The following is a 17,447-nucleotide window of genomic DNA, read 5'->3' as shown; positions in this document are numbered from 1 at the left end:
TAGAGTTTGAAATGAAAATGTTGGACAGGGTAAACCCTGAGCACTGCAGTTTTACTTGAAGGAGAGTCTCAAGTGGAGAACTAATACCAGAATACAGCAATGATAATAGAAAGGAACCAAAATGTTAAGTCACCTTGGAAGTGCAGAATTTTTTCTTTTGCATTAATGATACAAGAAGGAAGCCTTTGGGAAGTTACTTTCAGTCATGTGACAGGGTTGGCTGAATCATGAAGGTTAAGAAAATGTAGTAAAAATGATAACTTGATTGAAGGACAGTTATATTCTCCTATATTCCTACTATTTCCAACAAGGAATAAAGATCCGTTTCTTCACCAAAGTTTAATTTTTGGATTGAAAAGAAGGAAAAGTAAAATATTTGTTTCGAAACATTTTAAATTCAGAAAAATGGACAATACAGTGTAATAAACATCAAATTACCCTGTCACTGTTAGCCTTTTCCACACTGTTCAAATTTCTCTTTCTACACACACACACACACACACACACACACATGCACACACACACACGCACGCCTCTTGCCAAATTGCAAACATTATGTCACTTTATACTGAATATTGTAGTCTTCAGCCTACGTCTCCCCAAAACATATTCGTTCTTTTACATAGTAGTTTATCACTGTTACCACAGCTGGAAATACACTATTAGTTCAAAATATATTCACTGTACTTATATTTTTCCACTTGTTCCAAAAATATACTTTATAGCTATTATTTTTTAAATCATATCTAAGTAATGTTCAGACTTTGATCCTTTAGGTCTTTTTAGACTCTACCATCCTAAAACTGTCCCCTGACCTTCTGTTTCTATTCTTCCCAACGTTGAGTCCTCTGGCAAGTCTAGGTTAGTTTTCTGTTTTCTTTGGAACATCTCACATTCTGGATTTGTGGACTACTTCTGAGTAGATCCTGGTCAAATATTTCTGGCAAGAATATCCCATGTCTTATGTTGAGAACATCCCAGTATGTCAAGGGGTAGTGGATGCCAGGCTATCCCACTGTTGGGAATGCCAAGCTTGACTACTTGGTTAAGGGGGTTACTGGTATATCTCTCCATTATAAAGGCTCATTTTCCATTTTCTGACTTGTAAGTCGCCAGACAGGTGATACTTTGAGGCCATGTGACCTTCCAACCAGTTATATTTGGATTCACTGATGCTCTTTGCTTTTATCCATTGTTACATGGAGCGTAATAGTGATTTTCTATCTTCCCTTTAATATTTGATAGCTGTCATTGAAAGAAGAAAGACTTTTGACTGACTTTCAAGTCAAAGTTACTCAAAAAATTTTATTACATTTTTTTCAGAATCAAATAGTTTTCTTCTCTTGGTTCTTTCTATGACTTAGATAGGATCTGAGTAAATTGATTATTTGAAAATGTTTAGGCTTATTTTAGTGATACTTTTATTTATGGTTATCAATTAGATTTCTGTTCTTCAGAGAATAAAAATGAGTTCATTAAAATTATAGTAGTAACCCAGTACTTTAAAGATATACCAGAATTCCGTGTGTGGGATTGAATGGTGTATATTTTGCTGATATATGGAATGTAAAAAGTCATTTTCTGTTATGTTTGTCTTAATTCTTTGAGAACATAATGCTCATATTAAGGTAAATTTGCTAACTCTTTTTGTATGTATATGTGAAAATGTAAGGAGTACACGCACTAATGTATCACCTGACAAAGGTAGTCTCTATGATTAATATACTTATCCTTAATCCAGGTCACAGGCTTATGTGAAAACTTAGCCTAGCCTGGAGGGGCCTTGGTCTCTCTTTGGTCCACTAACAGAACTTGTCTGGTAACTCATGTTGGAGCAAAGGCAAGTGTTTCAGGAGGTCTCAGGCCTAGGAATGTCTTAAGTCACATCAAACCTTCTTGATGTCACTTATATTAATTTTGTTTCAAGTACCCAGCCAAAATAGTTTCCTACAGCAAAGTTAATTTGATGTCATCAAGTAGAGCATGTCATCATGGTGACAGTTACTATCTTTTTTTTTTAATTAAAAATTTATTTTTGGCTGTACTAGGTCATTGTTGCTGCTTGAGCTTTTCTCTAGTTGCAGCGAGTGAGGTCTACTCTCTAATTGCCCTGCACCGGCTTCTCGTTTTGGTGACTTCTCTTGTATCGGCTGTAGGGCGTGCAGGCTTCAGTAGTTGGGGCACCTGGGCTCAAGAGTTGTTGCTCCCGAGCTCTAGAGGGAGCACGGGCTTAGTTGCTCCACAGAAGGTGGGATCTTCTGGAACCAAGGATTGAAACCACGTCTCCTGCATTGGCAGGTGAATTCTTTACCACTGAGCCACCAGGAAACCCCTGTTATTATCTTTTAATAGTTACTAGTTATTTGTCCCACCTGTAGAAGATTGAAGTAACTAGTTTATTTATTTTTATATACTTTATTCATTTTGTCAGTTTAGCAAATTTCAACACTTTTGTTCATAAGTTTTGTAGCATGCCAACAATAGCAAAATAATTGGTTCACAAAATATTTTGCCTGTTTCAGCTACCTCATGTCTCCCTAGTTTCTGTGCACAATGATGCATAAATACAATCCATGGAAATTAAAAGATATAATACTTATGTATAGATGAGTTAATATAGTAAAAACCATTATTGGTAAATTAGACCTCTGTCATATAATTTTCATGACTTCAAGAGAGAGAAAATAAAATTGTGCCACAGAAAGATTTGCATATAATGAGCTAACTTGATACTACTTTTTTTCTTATTTACACTTAGAGAATGGGATATTATAGAAACTGAGGAGCATTATAAGAGCCGATGGAGATCTATTAGGATTCTGTATCTTACTATGTTTCTTAGCAGTGTAGGTAAGTATTAAATTATAAGTAATTTTTAAAATTTAGATAAAACACCATATTTGAATGTCATTTAATTAAATTTTTTTTATTGTGGTAAAACCCATATAACATCAAATGTACCATCTTAACCATTTCTAAGGTCAGAATGTTAAATGTATCTAGATGGTAGTAACCAGTCTGCAGAACTTTTGTGTCTTGTAAAAACTGAAACTCTATACCAATTAAACAATTACTCATTTCCCCTTCCTCATTTCCCTTTCCTCATCATTAACATCAATGATGTTAATCATCATTTTGCTTTCTGTTTCTATGAATTTGACTACTCTAGATATTCACATAAATGGAATCATACAGTATTTTTCATTTTGTGACTGATGTATTTCATTTAGTATTACGTCCTTAAGTTTCATTTGTGTTGTAGCATGTGTCAGTATTTCCTTGTTTTTTAAGGCTAATAGTCTGTTGTATAAATTGTAGGAGAGGGATAATTTTCCCTTTATTTTCTTGATATTTACAGCTGGGGCCTGCTAATTAAACTGACAAAAGGCAGATCATCAGGAGATCATAAAAATTTAGTTGATGTTAATATTTTTTATGTTTCACAGGGGACTTCATAGAGAAGTGAAAACCCCAAAGAAACATTCAGGACATTATATACTATTTTAATAAAGGGCTGTAGTTGTAGAGAACTGACTAGACAAAGGAAAGGGGTTGGGCTTCTGGGGATGGTAATTGTGGGAAAGTGACTCGGAAATACATGGAGGATGCAGGTTGTTTTGTAAGGTTTGCTTGTAACAGGCTTAGCTCAGCACCTATGCTTCATCTCCCATGATAAGAATGTTTTCTTCTTCCTGGTACTGGAAGAGTACATTTCTCAGGGGAAATTTATGCCCTGTTTTTAGGCAGAAATGGGGAGGGCAGAGAGCCCTACTGTGTCTCCTGTTAGTTACCTTCAGCTCAAAATAATCAATATGCTAAAGCAGCATGTTTTGAAATAACATGTTTTGATCCCCTTCAGTGTACACCACATCTTGTTTATCCATTTATTTGTTGATGAACATTTGAGTTAATTCAGTGTCTTATTTCTTAGAAATAGCTGCTGTGAACATGAGTGTGCAAATATCTCATTAACATCCTGCTTTCAGTTCTTTTGGGTATATAAGAAGTGAAATTGCTATATCATATGATAATTCTATTTTTAATTTTTTCAGGAAGTGCTATACTTTGTCCCATAGCTGCTGCTGCATTTTACATTACCATTGACAGTCAGGGTCCAAATTTTTCTGCATCTTCACCAACTCTTATGTTTATTTAATAGTAGTCATTCTAATGGGGCTTCCCAGGTGGCTCAATGGTAAAGAACCCACCTGCCAATGTAGGAGACTCAGGTTTAATCTTTGGATAGGAAAGATCCCCTGGGAAAGGAAATGGCAACCCACTCCAGTATTCTTGCCTGGGAAATCCAGTGGACAGAGGAGCCTGCTGGGCTACAGTCCATGCCGTCGCAAAAGAATCTCTACAATTTGGCAACTAAATAGCAGCAAGTCATTCTAATGGGCTTGAGATGGTAGCTTATTGTGATTTTGATTTGCATTTCCTTGATGATTATTTACACTGGGCATCTTTTCACATGCGTATTGGCCATCTATATATGATCTTTGAAGAAATGTCTGTTCAAGTCCTTTCCCCATTTTTTAAAAAAATAATGTTTTTGTTGTTTTGTTTTTATTGAGCGGAGCCTGGTGGGCTGCCATCTGTGGGGTTGCACTGAGTCGGACACGACTGAAGCGACTTAGCAGCAGCAGCAGCAGCAAAGTTCTTCGTATATTCTGAATATAACCTCAGATAAGATATATGATTCGCAAATATTTTCTACCATTCCAGGACTTTCTTTTTTCACTCTGCTGATTGTGCCCTTTGTTCATAAAAGTTTTAAATGTTGATGTAGTTTAGCAGATCTATTTTTTTCTTTTGTTGCCTGTGAACCTCATTTAACTTTTATATTGATATATACAAACAGTAAAGTGCTCAGTCATGTCCAACTCTGCGACCCCATGCACTACACAGTCCATGGAATTCTCCAGACCAGAATGCTGGAGTGGGTAGCCCCTTCTCCAGGGGATCTTCTCAATCCAGGGAACGAACCCAAGTCTCCTACATTGCAAGTGGATTCTTTACTGGCTGAGCCACAATGGAAGCCTGAGTGAAGTGCAAAAATCTTAATTTATATAGCTTGATGCATTTTAACCTATTAACATTATTTCTGAAAATATATTTATTAAAAAGTTACTTTATTAGGAAAAAAATTAAGAACTGTAATTGTGTTAAAATGCTAAGGAATATACATGTTTTTTCTTAAATACTATATCTATATATATATATATATAGTATTTCTTAATACTGTGATAGTTTTTAAAGGAATGTTTTAGGGGATTAATTTTTTTTTTCCAAGCTTGGACCCTCTAAGTCCATAGGCACTAATTTTACAATTGGTTTCTTTCCCTGAGATGGATTTAGTGGTCATTTGACTAAATTTTTTTCTATATTCTTTCTATTAATCCCGGGTTGCTCTCTTGTTCACTTGCCAATCTTCTTTATGATTCAACATTGAGTAAAAACAGATTTTAAATAAAGCTAAAACTAAAGAAAAGTACAAGATAAAGGATATTTTCAGTATTTTATTGGGTTGTATATTATTATGCTCTCTACAAATATCAGGAAAAAAAATGTTGATTCAAATCGGCTTGAACAAGTTTGTTAACAACCTGACAATGATGACCAATAAATGCAGGACATCAAAACTGATCACTTTAATTTATATTGGTAATTTTTTTTCCTGTCAATAAAATCCTTAAGAAAAGCAAACAAACAAAATATTGGCTTGAACAGTGATGTTTTCTTATAAGGTGTCCACAGGGGAACAGCTCCAGGTGACCTTCACTGGCTCTGCTTCTGAATAAGTGTTTTGGTTTATCCCTCTCCTTCATATTGCCTTCATCCTTAGGCTGTAGCAAGGGTGCAGCAGCACTTCCAGGTGTCAGTCCTTTCACGGCAGGTTTTACTGACTGAAAGGGACTTATTTTTTAAACCTCCAGAGAGATGAGGAGTCCTTTCCTGGATGTCCCAAAGTAGACCTCTCCTCATTTCTCACCGATCAGAACGGGGTTACCTGTTAACTTCTAAACCCATCATCAGCTAGAATATTGGGACCTCAGGATTGACCCTCTGGAATTTGGGGTGGACACGGTGTCCTCTAAAGTCTGTGACTTTGTGAAGGAGTGATAAATACTTTAATACAACCAGGATTCTATCAGGAAGTGGGGGGTGCAAATGAATGTTGTTCAGGTAGCAAGCTCTGCAACAATTGTTTTTCATTTAAAGCACTTCTAATTATCTAATTTCAAATCAAACAGCAAAAAAAATTTTAATTTTATATTTTAATTGGTTAAACATTTTACCTGTTTACAAGTTTCTTGATTGTGCAATAGTAGTCTTGTTTTCAAATATTTGTTGACTCTTTCAACCCTGTTTTCATCGAAGTCATTGTGTTAATTCAAAATACACTAAAATGAAACTAATAATTAAATTATTTTTTAAGTCAGACTTTTCTCAAATCTGGTGCTCTGTTTCAGTCTAGAAGGGTGGGATGAGAGGGGAGGTGGGAGGGAGGTTCACAAGGAAGGGGACGTATGTATACCTATGGCTGATTCATGGTGATATATGGGAGAAACCAGTGCAATATATATTATCCTCCAATTAATAATAAAAAATAAACCAGGCTTTTAAAAAAGGAACAAAGTACTGACACTGCTGCAACATTGATGAACCTTGAAAGTATTATCAAAGAAAGAAACCAGACAAGAAAAACACATAGTGTATGATTCTATTCATATGAAAATCCAGGAAAGGAAAACCTATAGAGACAGAAAGTAGATTTCTGGGTTGCTTATAGCTGTAGGGGCGAGGATGGAGGGTAACAGAGGATAACTAAAGAGTCCAGGGTTTCTTTTTGAAGTGACTATGGTATTCTAAAATTGACTATAATGATGGTTGCATATATTTGGAATACTAAAACCCATTGAATCACATACTTTAAATGGGTGAATTCTATGTGAATTATATCTTAATACAATACTTAAAAAAATAGCTTTGATATGATTTTGATTGGATGTGCCTAATATTTAAAATTGACATAGTATTGGAGTTAATCATTACAGTTGTGTGTGTGTTAAGTCCTTTCAGTCATGTCCGACTCTGTGCCATCCCATGGATTGTAGCCTTCCAGGCTTCTCTGTCCATGGAATTTTCCAGGCAAGAATACTGGAGTGGGTTTCCATGTCCTCCTCCAGGGGATCTTCCTGACACAGGGATCAAACCTGGGTCTCTTATGTCTCCTGCATTGACAGGCGGGTTCTTTACCAGTAGCACCATCTGGGAAGCCCAATGATAATCATCGCAGTTATCAAGCAATAAAAACTAGCAGAGACAATTTTCTTTTAAGGTGTGCCCATCTTGAGGAATCCTGGTTCTTTTTAGCCACTGTCCCCTTTAAAGGCCATTTTCCTTCTTCTTAGTCCTCCCTACAGTCAATTATTTCTCTCAAATAAAACATTACAATGGAGAAGGCAATGGCAACCCACTCCAGTATTGCCTGGAGAATCCCATGGACAGAGGAGCCTGGCGGGCCCCATGGGGTCGCAAAGAGTGAGATGCAACTTAGCAACAAGCATGCACACACATCCTTTAGACCCAATGTGTGCAGTTTGGCTCATCTCATTAAAGATGCTTGATGTCGTCACTGGTTAATTTCCTTTTATTTTCCCACAGACTTTTTCATAGATGCTATTTTTCAAAATCTGTATGGGTTTTTATTTTCCTGTTTGTTTTGTTTTGCTGTGAATTGCTTTGCTTTGGTGAACTTGTGCTAGTATACTTAGCTCACAGACATTCAAGCCACTGTGAATTTTCTTCATCTCCTTAAATAGTTCATCTGTGCTTCTCCCTAATGACGTTTTGTTTTTACCCCCGTAAGCAACTGAGGTAGAAAAATAAAATGTTTATCATGGGGAAAAAAAGCAAACAAACAGATGACAAGTTTAGCATTCCTCTATAACAGAGTAGCCTTTCCTCCATTCATTTTTTGCTGTAAACGCTTAACAAAGCTTTCAGTAATTTTCATCTACAATAAAGACGTGAATAAGGAGAAATATAGGTCCTCTGCTTTTATGATGATAATTATAGTGAGGGATTATAATTACATATATTTTTCAAGTTTTAAGTATTTATTTTTCTTCTGATAAATAAAATCCCATTGCTTGATAAATTAAACATTTGTGGTAATAAATTTGTAAATTCAGAATGATGTTTTAAAATTCATGTTCAAAAAGTTGTATCTGTAGTGATGAAATTGTAAATATAAATAACAGAATTTGCCTCTTCACAGGATTTTCTATTGTGATAATGTCAATATGGCCATATCTCCAAAAGGTTTGTACACTTCATTCTTCTCTTAAGTAGCTGTAGTAGTAATAACTCTTATGTAGTTTTCTAGAGAGTCTCAGTAGTATTCTGATTTAATCTTTACTAGAATAACATGAGAATAATTCCTCTAAAGAGGGTTATAAGTAAAGTGACCATACGCGTTATTGGGCAAACCAGAACATTCTTGAAGTGAGAAGAGTATTGTAGCAGAATATAGGATTATATCAGCAGTCCTAGGCAAACAGGTATATGTATGTGTGTGCTTGTGCTCAGCCACTTCAGTCATGTCCAGCTCTTTGCAACCCCATGAACTATGGCCAGCCAGGCTCCTCTGTCCTTGGGATTCTCCAGGCAATAATACTGGAGTGGGTTGCTATGCCCTCCTCTAGGGAGATCTTTCTGACCCAGGGATTGAATCCTCGTCTCCGGCATCTCCTGAATTGCAGGCAGATTCTTTACCCCTGAGCCACCTGGGAAGCCCTTAGATACACGGTCACCTCCTTATTAGCCATTTTCCCATCCTCTTCACACCCCTTCCCTGATAAAAAGGAAACTAGGTTAGACATAGTCTGAATTCCTAAAATGTACACATTTCATGCTTTCCGGTAGAATTAATTGGGGTTGTCAGGTGACGTTGTGGAATGAATAGACAATATACTTATTTTGATGCTGTGGTTACTAGATGGGAAGGAGAGAGTGAAAAGAGGATGAAAATTTGTGGGTACCCTGACATCTCAATTGATCATCAAGTCCTGTCAATTCTACCTTTTAAAAAAATATATTTGACGCATAACTGTCAGTTTTATCTGAAAATTCCAGTAATGAATTTATTTAAAAAATCAGTATTTAAGTTGGAAGCATAATTAATCTATAATAATATTTCAGTCAAGGTTTCTGAAGGAATTCTTCTTTAATTCCTAATTCCTGTTCACTCCTTAACTTGCTACAATGTGATTAACTCCTCCTCTACCCTGAAACTGCTCTTGAGTTCTTCAAAGACTTAACTACTCACCAAATAAATACTAGATACTTTTCAGTCCTTACTTGAGGTAATATTTGGGTAGTGCTTGACATTGTTGTCCTTTCTCTGCTTTTTGAAACCTTTTAGCTTACCCTGACTCTTTATTCTTAAATTATTTTGTGTCGTTTTCTTTATCAACTTGCTCCTTATATTTTGGTTTTCTCCAGTAGTGTGTATGTATGTTTCAGCCTAAATCCTGAGCCTTGGCCGACATTATATCTATAGTGAGTTTCAGTTTCATGAGTATTGATTTCATGTAAAATAATGTTTTAATCAGTTAAAGTTAATTTTAAAAATGGCAATGAAAATGTGGTACTAAATCATTAAAAAGTAAAATTAGTATTTTCCTTCTATATTTCTTTTAAAAATAGCATAAGAAAATAGCATTTTAAGTTAATAATGATAAAAGCTACTGTCCCTCATCTCGCTTTGGGTTAGAACATTTTCCTGTGTGCTTCTATGTCCCTTTACCATTAACACTTATCATTGAGTGTTGTAACTCTGTGTTACAGAGTTTACCTAACTTCCGTAGTAGGTTGTTAGAATGGCTGGAGGGCTTCAACAAAAATACTAGATATATTTGATGACTGTTTAGAGTTTAAAATTATACTGTACTAAAAAATCCAAAATGAAATACAAGATGTTAATAAATTTTTTATGCCTGCTTTTTTTGCATGCTCAGTTGCAAAATTTATTAGATACATCTACTTGGATGAGCCTAAGATCCTTCAGATCTTTGCACATTTTCCTCCTTTTTTTCTGGAATGATTTTTTCCTCTGCATCTCTCCTTTCTTCGGCCATTCCCTTCCTCCCTTCTCCACTATTTTCAAGGCTTTGCTCCAGTGTCCCCTCTGAAAAGCCATTTCTTACTGTCCCTCACCTCACTTTGGATTAGAAGGTTTTCCTTTGTGCTTCCATATCCCTTTATCATTAACACTTACCATTGAGTGTTGTAACTGTGTGTAACAGAGAATGTACCAAACTTCTCTACTAGGTTGTTAGAATGGCCGGATGGCTTCAACAAAAATAATAAACATGTGATGAATGTTTAAGGTTTAAAAATTATACTTATTCAGTGGTAAAGAATCCACCTGCAGTGCAGGAGACGTGGGTTTGATCCCTGGGTTGAGAAGATCCTCTCGAGGAGGAAATGGCAACCTACTCCAGTATTCTTGCTGGGAAAATCCCGTAGACAGGAAGGAGTCTGGCAGGCTACAGTACATGGGGTCAAAAAGAGTCGGATGTGACTGAGCATGCAAAAACACACATAAGGAATTTATTGATATCGTACATTCATTTTAGATTTTATTAACTTAAAATTCTATTTCTTATGCTATCTTTAAAAGAAATATACTAATTTTATAGTATAAATTAGGAAGTAAAATAGGAAGAAATAGTAAAGAAGAAATAGTAAAATAGGAAGAAAAATACTAATTGTATTTTTTAGTGATTTAGTGCCCCAGTGTCATTGTCATTTTGAAAGTTAATTTAATTAAAGCTTTGTTTTACATGAAATCATTACTCATGAACTGAAAAACTCTTTCCATACTGACAGAGTTATTAGAGTTAGAATAGTATATTTCACAATTCTGGAGCAACATCTTCTGTGCTTCCGTATATCAAAACTCTTGATTTCAGTGGTCTCTGTGTCTAACCTCAGAATTTTCAAAAACAAGGTATTTGCACAATTAGGTCTACTTAGCATAATACATTGAATTTTGAAATTCACTGCTTTCAGCAAATACTAGAAATCTATTCAAAAGAAAAATTATTGAGGTCATGTGAACATATCACTAGTTCTTTGGCAATACAAATATAACATTTTCACCCAAAATCTTGTGAATTAGTTTTTTCAAGTTATTTCATAATAGTATTATTATAATAATTATAATTATTAATAACTTACTGTGTGCCAGGCACAAACATGTAAATTTTGATTTTCTTAACAACTCTGTGAGGTGGTTATTACCATTCTTGTTTAACAGATAAAGACACTCAGAGAAGTTATGTAGCTTGCCCAAGATCACATAGCTAGAAAATGGCAGAATCAAGCCTATCCAAAACCAAAATCTGACTCTACAGTACTATGTTACCTACTAACTTAAAATTTTTCATTTTCTTTCTAATTTTATTTATTGAAGTGTAGTTGATTTACAGTGTTTCAGACGTTCAGTAGAGTAATTCAGTTGCACAGACCATACATATGTACATGCATATATATAGTCTTCTTAATTATAGATTATTGCAAACTATTGAATATAGTTCCCTGTGCTATGTAGCAATTTCTTATTGTTTATCAAAATTTTCATTATTAATTTGAGGTTACTATCTCTCTTATGATAATATATTACCACATATTGTTTAGCTTAAAAGTCATCTCTGAGAAAGATAAAAAGCTGGGCCACCCCCCTCCCCCTGCCAGAAAAAAAACCCCATAAAACCCAAGCAGTAAATTATCTGTCTGAAAGAAATTTGCTGCTACTGTGAATCTCTGACTTGTGCTTCTGGCCATGGCTGATAGACCGCTATCAGCTGGGTGATGCCTTAGGCTGTGTTGCCCAGCTGCTGCTGCTGCTAAGTTGCTTCAGTATGTCCGACTCTGCGTGGCCCCATAGACAGCAGCCCACCAGGCTCCCCGTCCCTGGGATTCTCCAGGCAAGAACACTGGAGTGGGTTGCCATTTCCTTCTCCAGTGCATGAAAGTGAAAAGTGAAAGTGAAGTCGTTAAGTCGTGTCTGACTCTTAGCGACCCCATGGACTGCAGCCTACCAGGCTCCTCTGTCCATGGGATTTTCCAGGCAAGAGTGCTAGAGTGGGGTGCCATTGCCTTCTCTGGTGTTGCCCAGAGTTGTGCTTAATTTCCAGGAAGACTCATATTCTTAAACCTAGATTTTGAATTGGGATGAGGGGTTATCTATAGGTTCAGGAACATAGTGGGAGTACTCATGCATGAATTATATAATAAAATATAATAATAAAGCTGACATCAGTAAAAATAAAATACTAAGAAATATTAATGTTTTTATTGCATAGGTGACACTCATTTAGTGCATACTATATGCAGATATGGCTCTAAGCACTCTACATGTATTGCCTTGAATAATTCTCATAACAACTCTGTGAAGTTATCCTTATTTGACAGAAAAAGAGTTAAAGCATGCTGTTTTTTCCCCCTCAGTTATTCAAAAATGCAAGATTTTTTGGAATCAGATGAGTAGAACCTGATTTGGAATCTGCTTGATGGCAGGGAACTGTTTACTCAATTTGTATTCATATTGCCTCACAGGTTTTGTCACAGAGAAGGCCTTAATAGCTGTTAATTGGATGAATAAGCAATAATCTATAAGTAAATAATTGAGGGGACAGCTAGGTGGCACAGTGGTAAGGAATCCACCTGCGAATGCAGGAGACACAAGAGATGCAGTTTCGCTCCCTGAGTCAGGAAGACCCTTAGAGTAGGAAATAGTAACCCACTCCAGTATTCTTGCCTGGAAAATTCCATGGACAGAGGAGCCTGGTGTGCTACAGTCTATGGGGTCGCAGAGTCCCACACTACTAAGCACACACAGCGCAGACCAGCAAATAGTTGAGAAGGCTTGGAACACAGTTCCCATGGCAAAGCTTTAAGATTTCTAGAACTTTGTCATTATTATTAACATGCTTAGAGAAGAATATTTTGAAATTCAATATATGCTTTGTCTTTTTTTTTTTAAAGAGAAGCTAACAGATCTGACTTTCACTGAAGTGTGCAAAATGAAACAAGTTTACAGATAAAAAGTGTGTGTGTGTACATGCCCTTGTGTGCTCATGCACAGGGGAGAGAGAACTAGAGAGGGGGAGAGAGGCAGGCAGAGAGAGAGAGAGAGAGAGAGAGAGGAGTGAGCGGGGGTGGGGTGGGGTGATAGACATACACAGACAGACAGACATGGGGGTTAGGGAGATGTTGCTAATCCAGACCAAAGAGATCCTGGAAGATTTTCCAAAATCAGTGATATCAGAATTGAATTGGGAAGGCCCTCCAGAAATTGACCACCTGAAGGAATGATCAGGGCCAGGGAGCAGGAGGTTAGAAAGGCATTCCTGATGGAAGGCACAGTAGAGAGACCTGTGCAAAAGCCTGGAAGCAAAGAACTTGACTCATTTTGGAAACTTTAAAAAAGTTCTGTATGGCTGGAAGTTAGTAGCTGGGGAGGAAGTATGCAGAGAGATGAGGTTGGAGAGGAGAGACAGTGGCCAGCTAGTGAGCTAGTTTTTCGTAAGAAACAGTTTAGATTTTATCCTGAAAACAATATGAGGGGGATCATTAAAGGTGGCCAGAGGGCCGGAAACAGGATGCCGTTATTATGGTGAGGGAGAAGCAGGCAGGAGCACAGCTAACAGTTCAATTACTAAATTGAACTTTTTGTTCAAGTATAGAACCTGTATCTTCCAAACCATTTTACTTTCCTGTTACAATTCTAGCAGAATTCTAACAGATTGCAGTTTCCCAGTCATTGTAAATAGTATCCAACCAAAATAGCAGATACTGTTGAAAGTGTTACAGGCACCTTCAAGAATCAGTTCACTTTTGTCCATGCAATGGACACTTGACTATGATCAGTTAATATCCTGAGAAGACACTTTTATCCTTTTGCTTTCAAGTTACTAGACATCTGATATTAAAGTTTAGTTTTCATTGCTTTTTAAATTGTTACGTATATGACATGAAGTTGTTACACTTATTCACTCTTATTTCTCATCTGTACAAACAAAAAGTATACCTAAATATCGTCATTTTCAGCTATTTAAAAATACCTTTGGAAAATAAAAGCCCATGGTTTTTCTTGTTAAATTATTCTACCGTATAGCCTGCATATGTTTAACCTTATGTCCCAATATATAATGGTTCTTACTTTTCTAAACTATTATATAAGCTACTGTATATAGAAACAATCTTCCGATTTATTCCATAGTCCCTTTGTAAGCTAGAATTCTCTATTTTCTGAAAGTATTTTCTGAGTTTTAATCATTTAGTTCTTCCCTCAACGTTCATGATATATAAATCCTCTTTGGTAGAATCCTGGATTGTCAATGCTGAAAAGAAGAATTAGTAGTAGGTTTAATGAGGTAAATTTTATTTGGAATTTGATTATTGTGTGCAGTTAAAAAAGATAACTTCACAGTCCTAACAAATAATAATAAGCTAATAAACTGTAGATTATTGAGTTGCATAAGGGTAAATAATTATATTTATAAGAATTAAAGAATGGCATATAAATTTTATGATGCTATTGTTAGGTATATAATGTGAATTTTTTTTTAACAAGATTTTTTTATGGTGCAGAATTTTTATAATTATTCTAAATGATGAAGCTTTTTAAGAACTTTTCCTTGTGTAGTGAATTGTTAATATAGTTAATGTCAGAAGATTGAATTCCTTACTATAAGTACTAGTGTTATAAGACTTATGTGTTGGAATTATTGATTTTGTTTGTTTTAATAAGAAATGTTAAATGGTCAGAAAAAAATGTATGTAGCTTTTTAACTTTACTTTTCTTGGATAACAATTCTTAAAGCATATTTCTTTTTTCTACAGATTGATCAGACTGCTGATGCAAGTTTTTTGGGCTGGGTTATTGCTTCATATAGCCTTGGCCAAATGGTAGCCTCACCTCTATTTGGTTTGTGGTCTAATTACAGACCAAGAAAAGAACCTCTTATTGTTTCCATTTTCATTTCGGTGGCAGCCAATTGCCTCTATGCATATGTCCACGTTCCAGCTTCTCATAATAAATACTACATGTTGGCTGCTCGTGGATTGGTAGGATTTGGGGCAGGTAATATGTATGCATATATATTTTTGATTGTTTTGAACTTACATTCATCCTGACATTCATGGCCCTTTCTCATCTAGGGTCACCTCTTCTCAGTCTCACACCTCATTCAACATACAGATGTCTCATTGCAAATATCTTTCCTATCAGTTTGCCTTTTCTAATGATGTTGCTGTTACTTATAGTTTCTCGCTTCTGTTCCCATGGTTCTTCATCCTTCAAGATTCAGTTCAAGTTCTGCATCTTCCATGAAGCTTTCTTAGGCTACCCTACCCCTTAACAGATCTTTCCCTTTAACATGTCTCTAGCATTTGCTTATGTACCTTTTTGTACTGTTTTCATCCTTTATCACCAACTAGATAGTAAACTTGGTGTAACTAGAGACAAATGACCACTTTTAAAAATACTCTGTAGCCCCCAACAGTGTCTCTTCAACATAAGTGCTCAGCAAGTGTTTTTGAGTTAAATTGTTAGGATTTCTTTTTCTGTTTCTTATGTCATAGTATAAGTATGCCGAGTGTGTAGCAATTAGCAGTACTCCATTCACTCAATTCTTTCTCAGGATTTAATGATGAAAAAAATTTTAAGGTTCCTGTAATGCTGTTTTTTTTAAATTAATTCAAATCTTTAACTGTTTTTTCATATTAGTAAAAGTAATGTTTTCTATTAACTAATGCATTTATTGACTCTGAGTGATTTGTATAATCATGAAGAAGCAGCAGTGACTATGCTGCAGATTAACATTTCTTCCGTATAGAGCCAAATTAAGTTGAATTTTATAAACTGGAAAATATTTTCTATATTTTTACTTTACTTTCTTTTGGATTGTTGTGTCTTTTCTTAGGAAATGTAGCTGTTATTAGGTCATATATTGCTGGTGCTACCTCTCTTCAGGAAAGAACAAGTTCCATGGCAAACACAAGTGCTTGTCAAGCATTAGGCTTTATTCTAGGTCCAGGTAGGTGTTCTTCAGTTGTCATTACTTAGATTTGAATTGGGTGAACTTTGGAAGTTCAAATGTTAGATGAAATCCAAGAATAAAACCCCTATGTGTGTGTGTTAGTTGCTCAGTTGTGTCCGACTGTTTGCAACCCCATGGACTGTAGCCCATCAGGGTCCTCTCTCCGTGGGATTCTCCAGGCAAGAATGCTGGAGTGGATAGCCATTCCCTTCTCTAGGGGATCTTCCCGAGCCAGGGATCAAACCCGGATTGTAGGCAGATTCTTTACCATCTGAGCTGCCAGGGAAGCCCATAAAACCCCGTAGCAGAAGGAAAAGGAAGGGAAATGATATTTTTTAATCCAGCTGTGAGGCTATGCTCCTTATATGTGTTAACTCATGTTCCACTAAATTAAGTGTTATTAGTCCCCATTGTACAGATTAGAACACCAAGGCATAGAGAATATGATAAATTATCCAGGGTCACTCTGGATAAATGGGAGGCATGAGATTCAGACCTAACTCTTTGAATCCAAAGTGTATGTTTTGTCAGGTTATCATTTAGCTTGGCACCTCAGCAACAGTTTGCTTTTTTTTTTCCCCTGTTTATGAGAAACAGAGTTCTTTTAACTGAAGGATTTGAGGAAAGTTATAGCAAGTTCTTTACCCTTTTGCCTTTTGTCCTTACCTTTAAAGAAAATTTACTAGTCTGTTCTTTCCAAGCTTTCATACTTTAGCTGAATATAAAAGTGTGTTAATGAGATTTAATATTTCTGTAAGACCAGCTAATTTTCTGCTAAATGAGTAGAGAAATTAATTTTTATGCCTATGAAGTGAAGTGAAGTCGCTCAGTCGTATCCGACTCTTTGCAACCTGTGGGCTGTAGCTTACCAGATTCCTCGGTCCATGAGATTCTCCAGGCAAGAATACTGGAGTGGGTTGCCATTTATGCCTATAACAGCGCTGAAAAGACATGTAATTTGTCCATGGTTTTAATATTGCAGTTATAAATAGCATAAATTTGAATGCAACTCAGTTTACTTCATCATCACCCCAGGCCCCCCTGGTTTCCATTATTTCTTCTCTTTAACAATAGAGAATCTAGTTCATAATTCACCAAAATCTAATATTTCAGTTTAGTGTTCTGGAATTAAAGATAAGAAGAAATCTTATTTAAAAATATATTATAAAATACAAGAGGGCATAGTCTGGGTCTTTTTAAATTTGCCATTCTCCCCTCAGTGTCTAGCATAGTACTTGGTGTATAGGCTGAGGTTCTCAGTAAATATTTTGACCATCTAAAAAGCATTTTAAAGATTATTCAGTAAAAAATTTTGTATTGAAGATGAGC

General features: G+C 35.9%; 1 protein-coding gene across 2 annotated transcripts in view; it reads left to right on the top strand.

Annotated features, from left to right (window-relative positions):
* Positions 1 to 17,447, top strand: part of MFSD8 (major facilitator superfamily domain containing 8) — a 40,444-nt gene that overhangs the window by 5,468 nt on the left and 17,529 nt on the right. For both annotated transcript variants that reach the window (XM_005691266.3, XM_013970528.2), the window contains exons 2-5: positions 2,759 to 2,850; positions 8,285 to 8,328; positions 14,920 to 15,160; positions 16,002 to 16,115. In XM_005691266.3, the coding sequence (XP_005691323.1) occupies positions 2,759 to 2,850; positions 8,285 to 8,328; positions 14,920 to 15,160; positions 16,002 to 16,115 (491 nt within the window). The remainder of the gene's footprint in view (positions 1 to 2,758; positions 2,851 to 8,284; positions 8,329 to 14,919; positions 15,161 to 16,001; positions 16,116 to 17,447) is intronic.

This window comes from Capra hircus, chromosome 17 (assembly GCF_001704415.2).
Source record: "Capra hircus breed San Clemente chromosome 17, ASM170441v1, whole genome shotgun sequence".
Taxonomy (NCBI): Eukaryota; Metazoa; Chordata; class Mammalia; order Artiodactyla; family Bovidae; genus Capra; species Capra hircus.
This window is presented reverse-complemented; position numbering and strand designations above follow the sequence as displayed.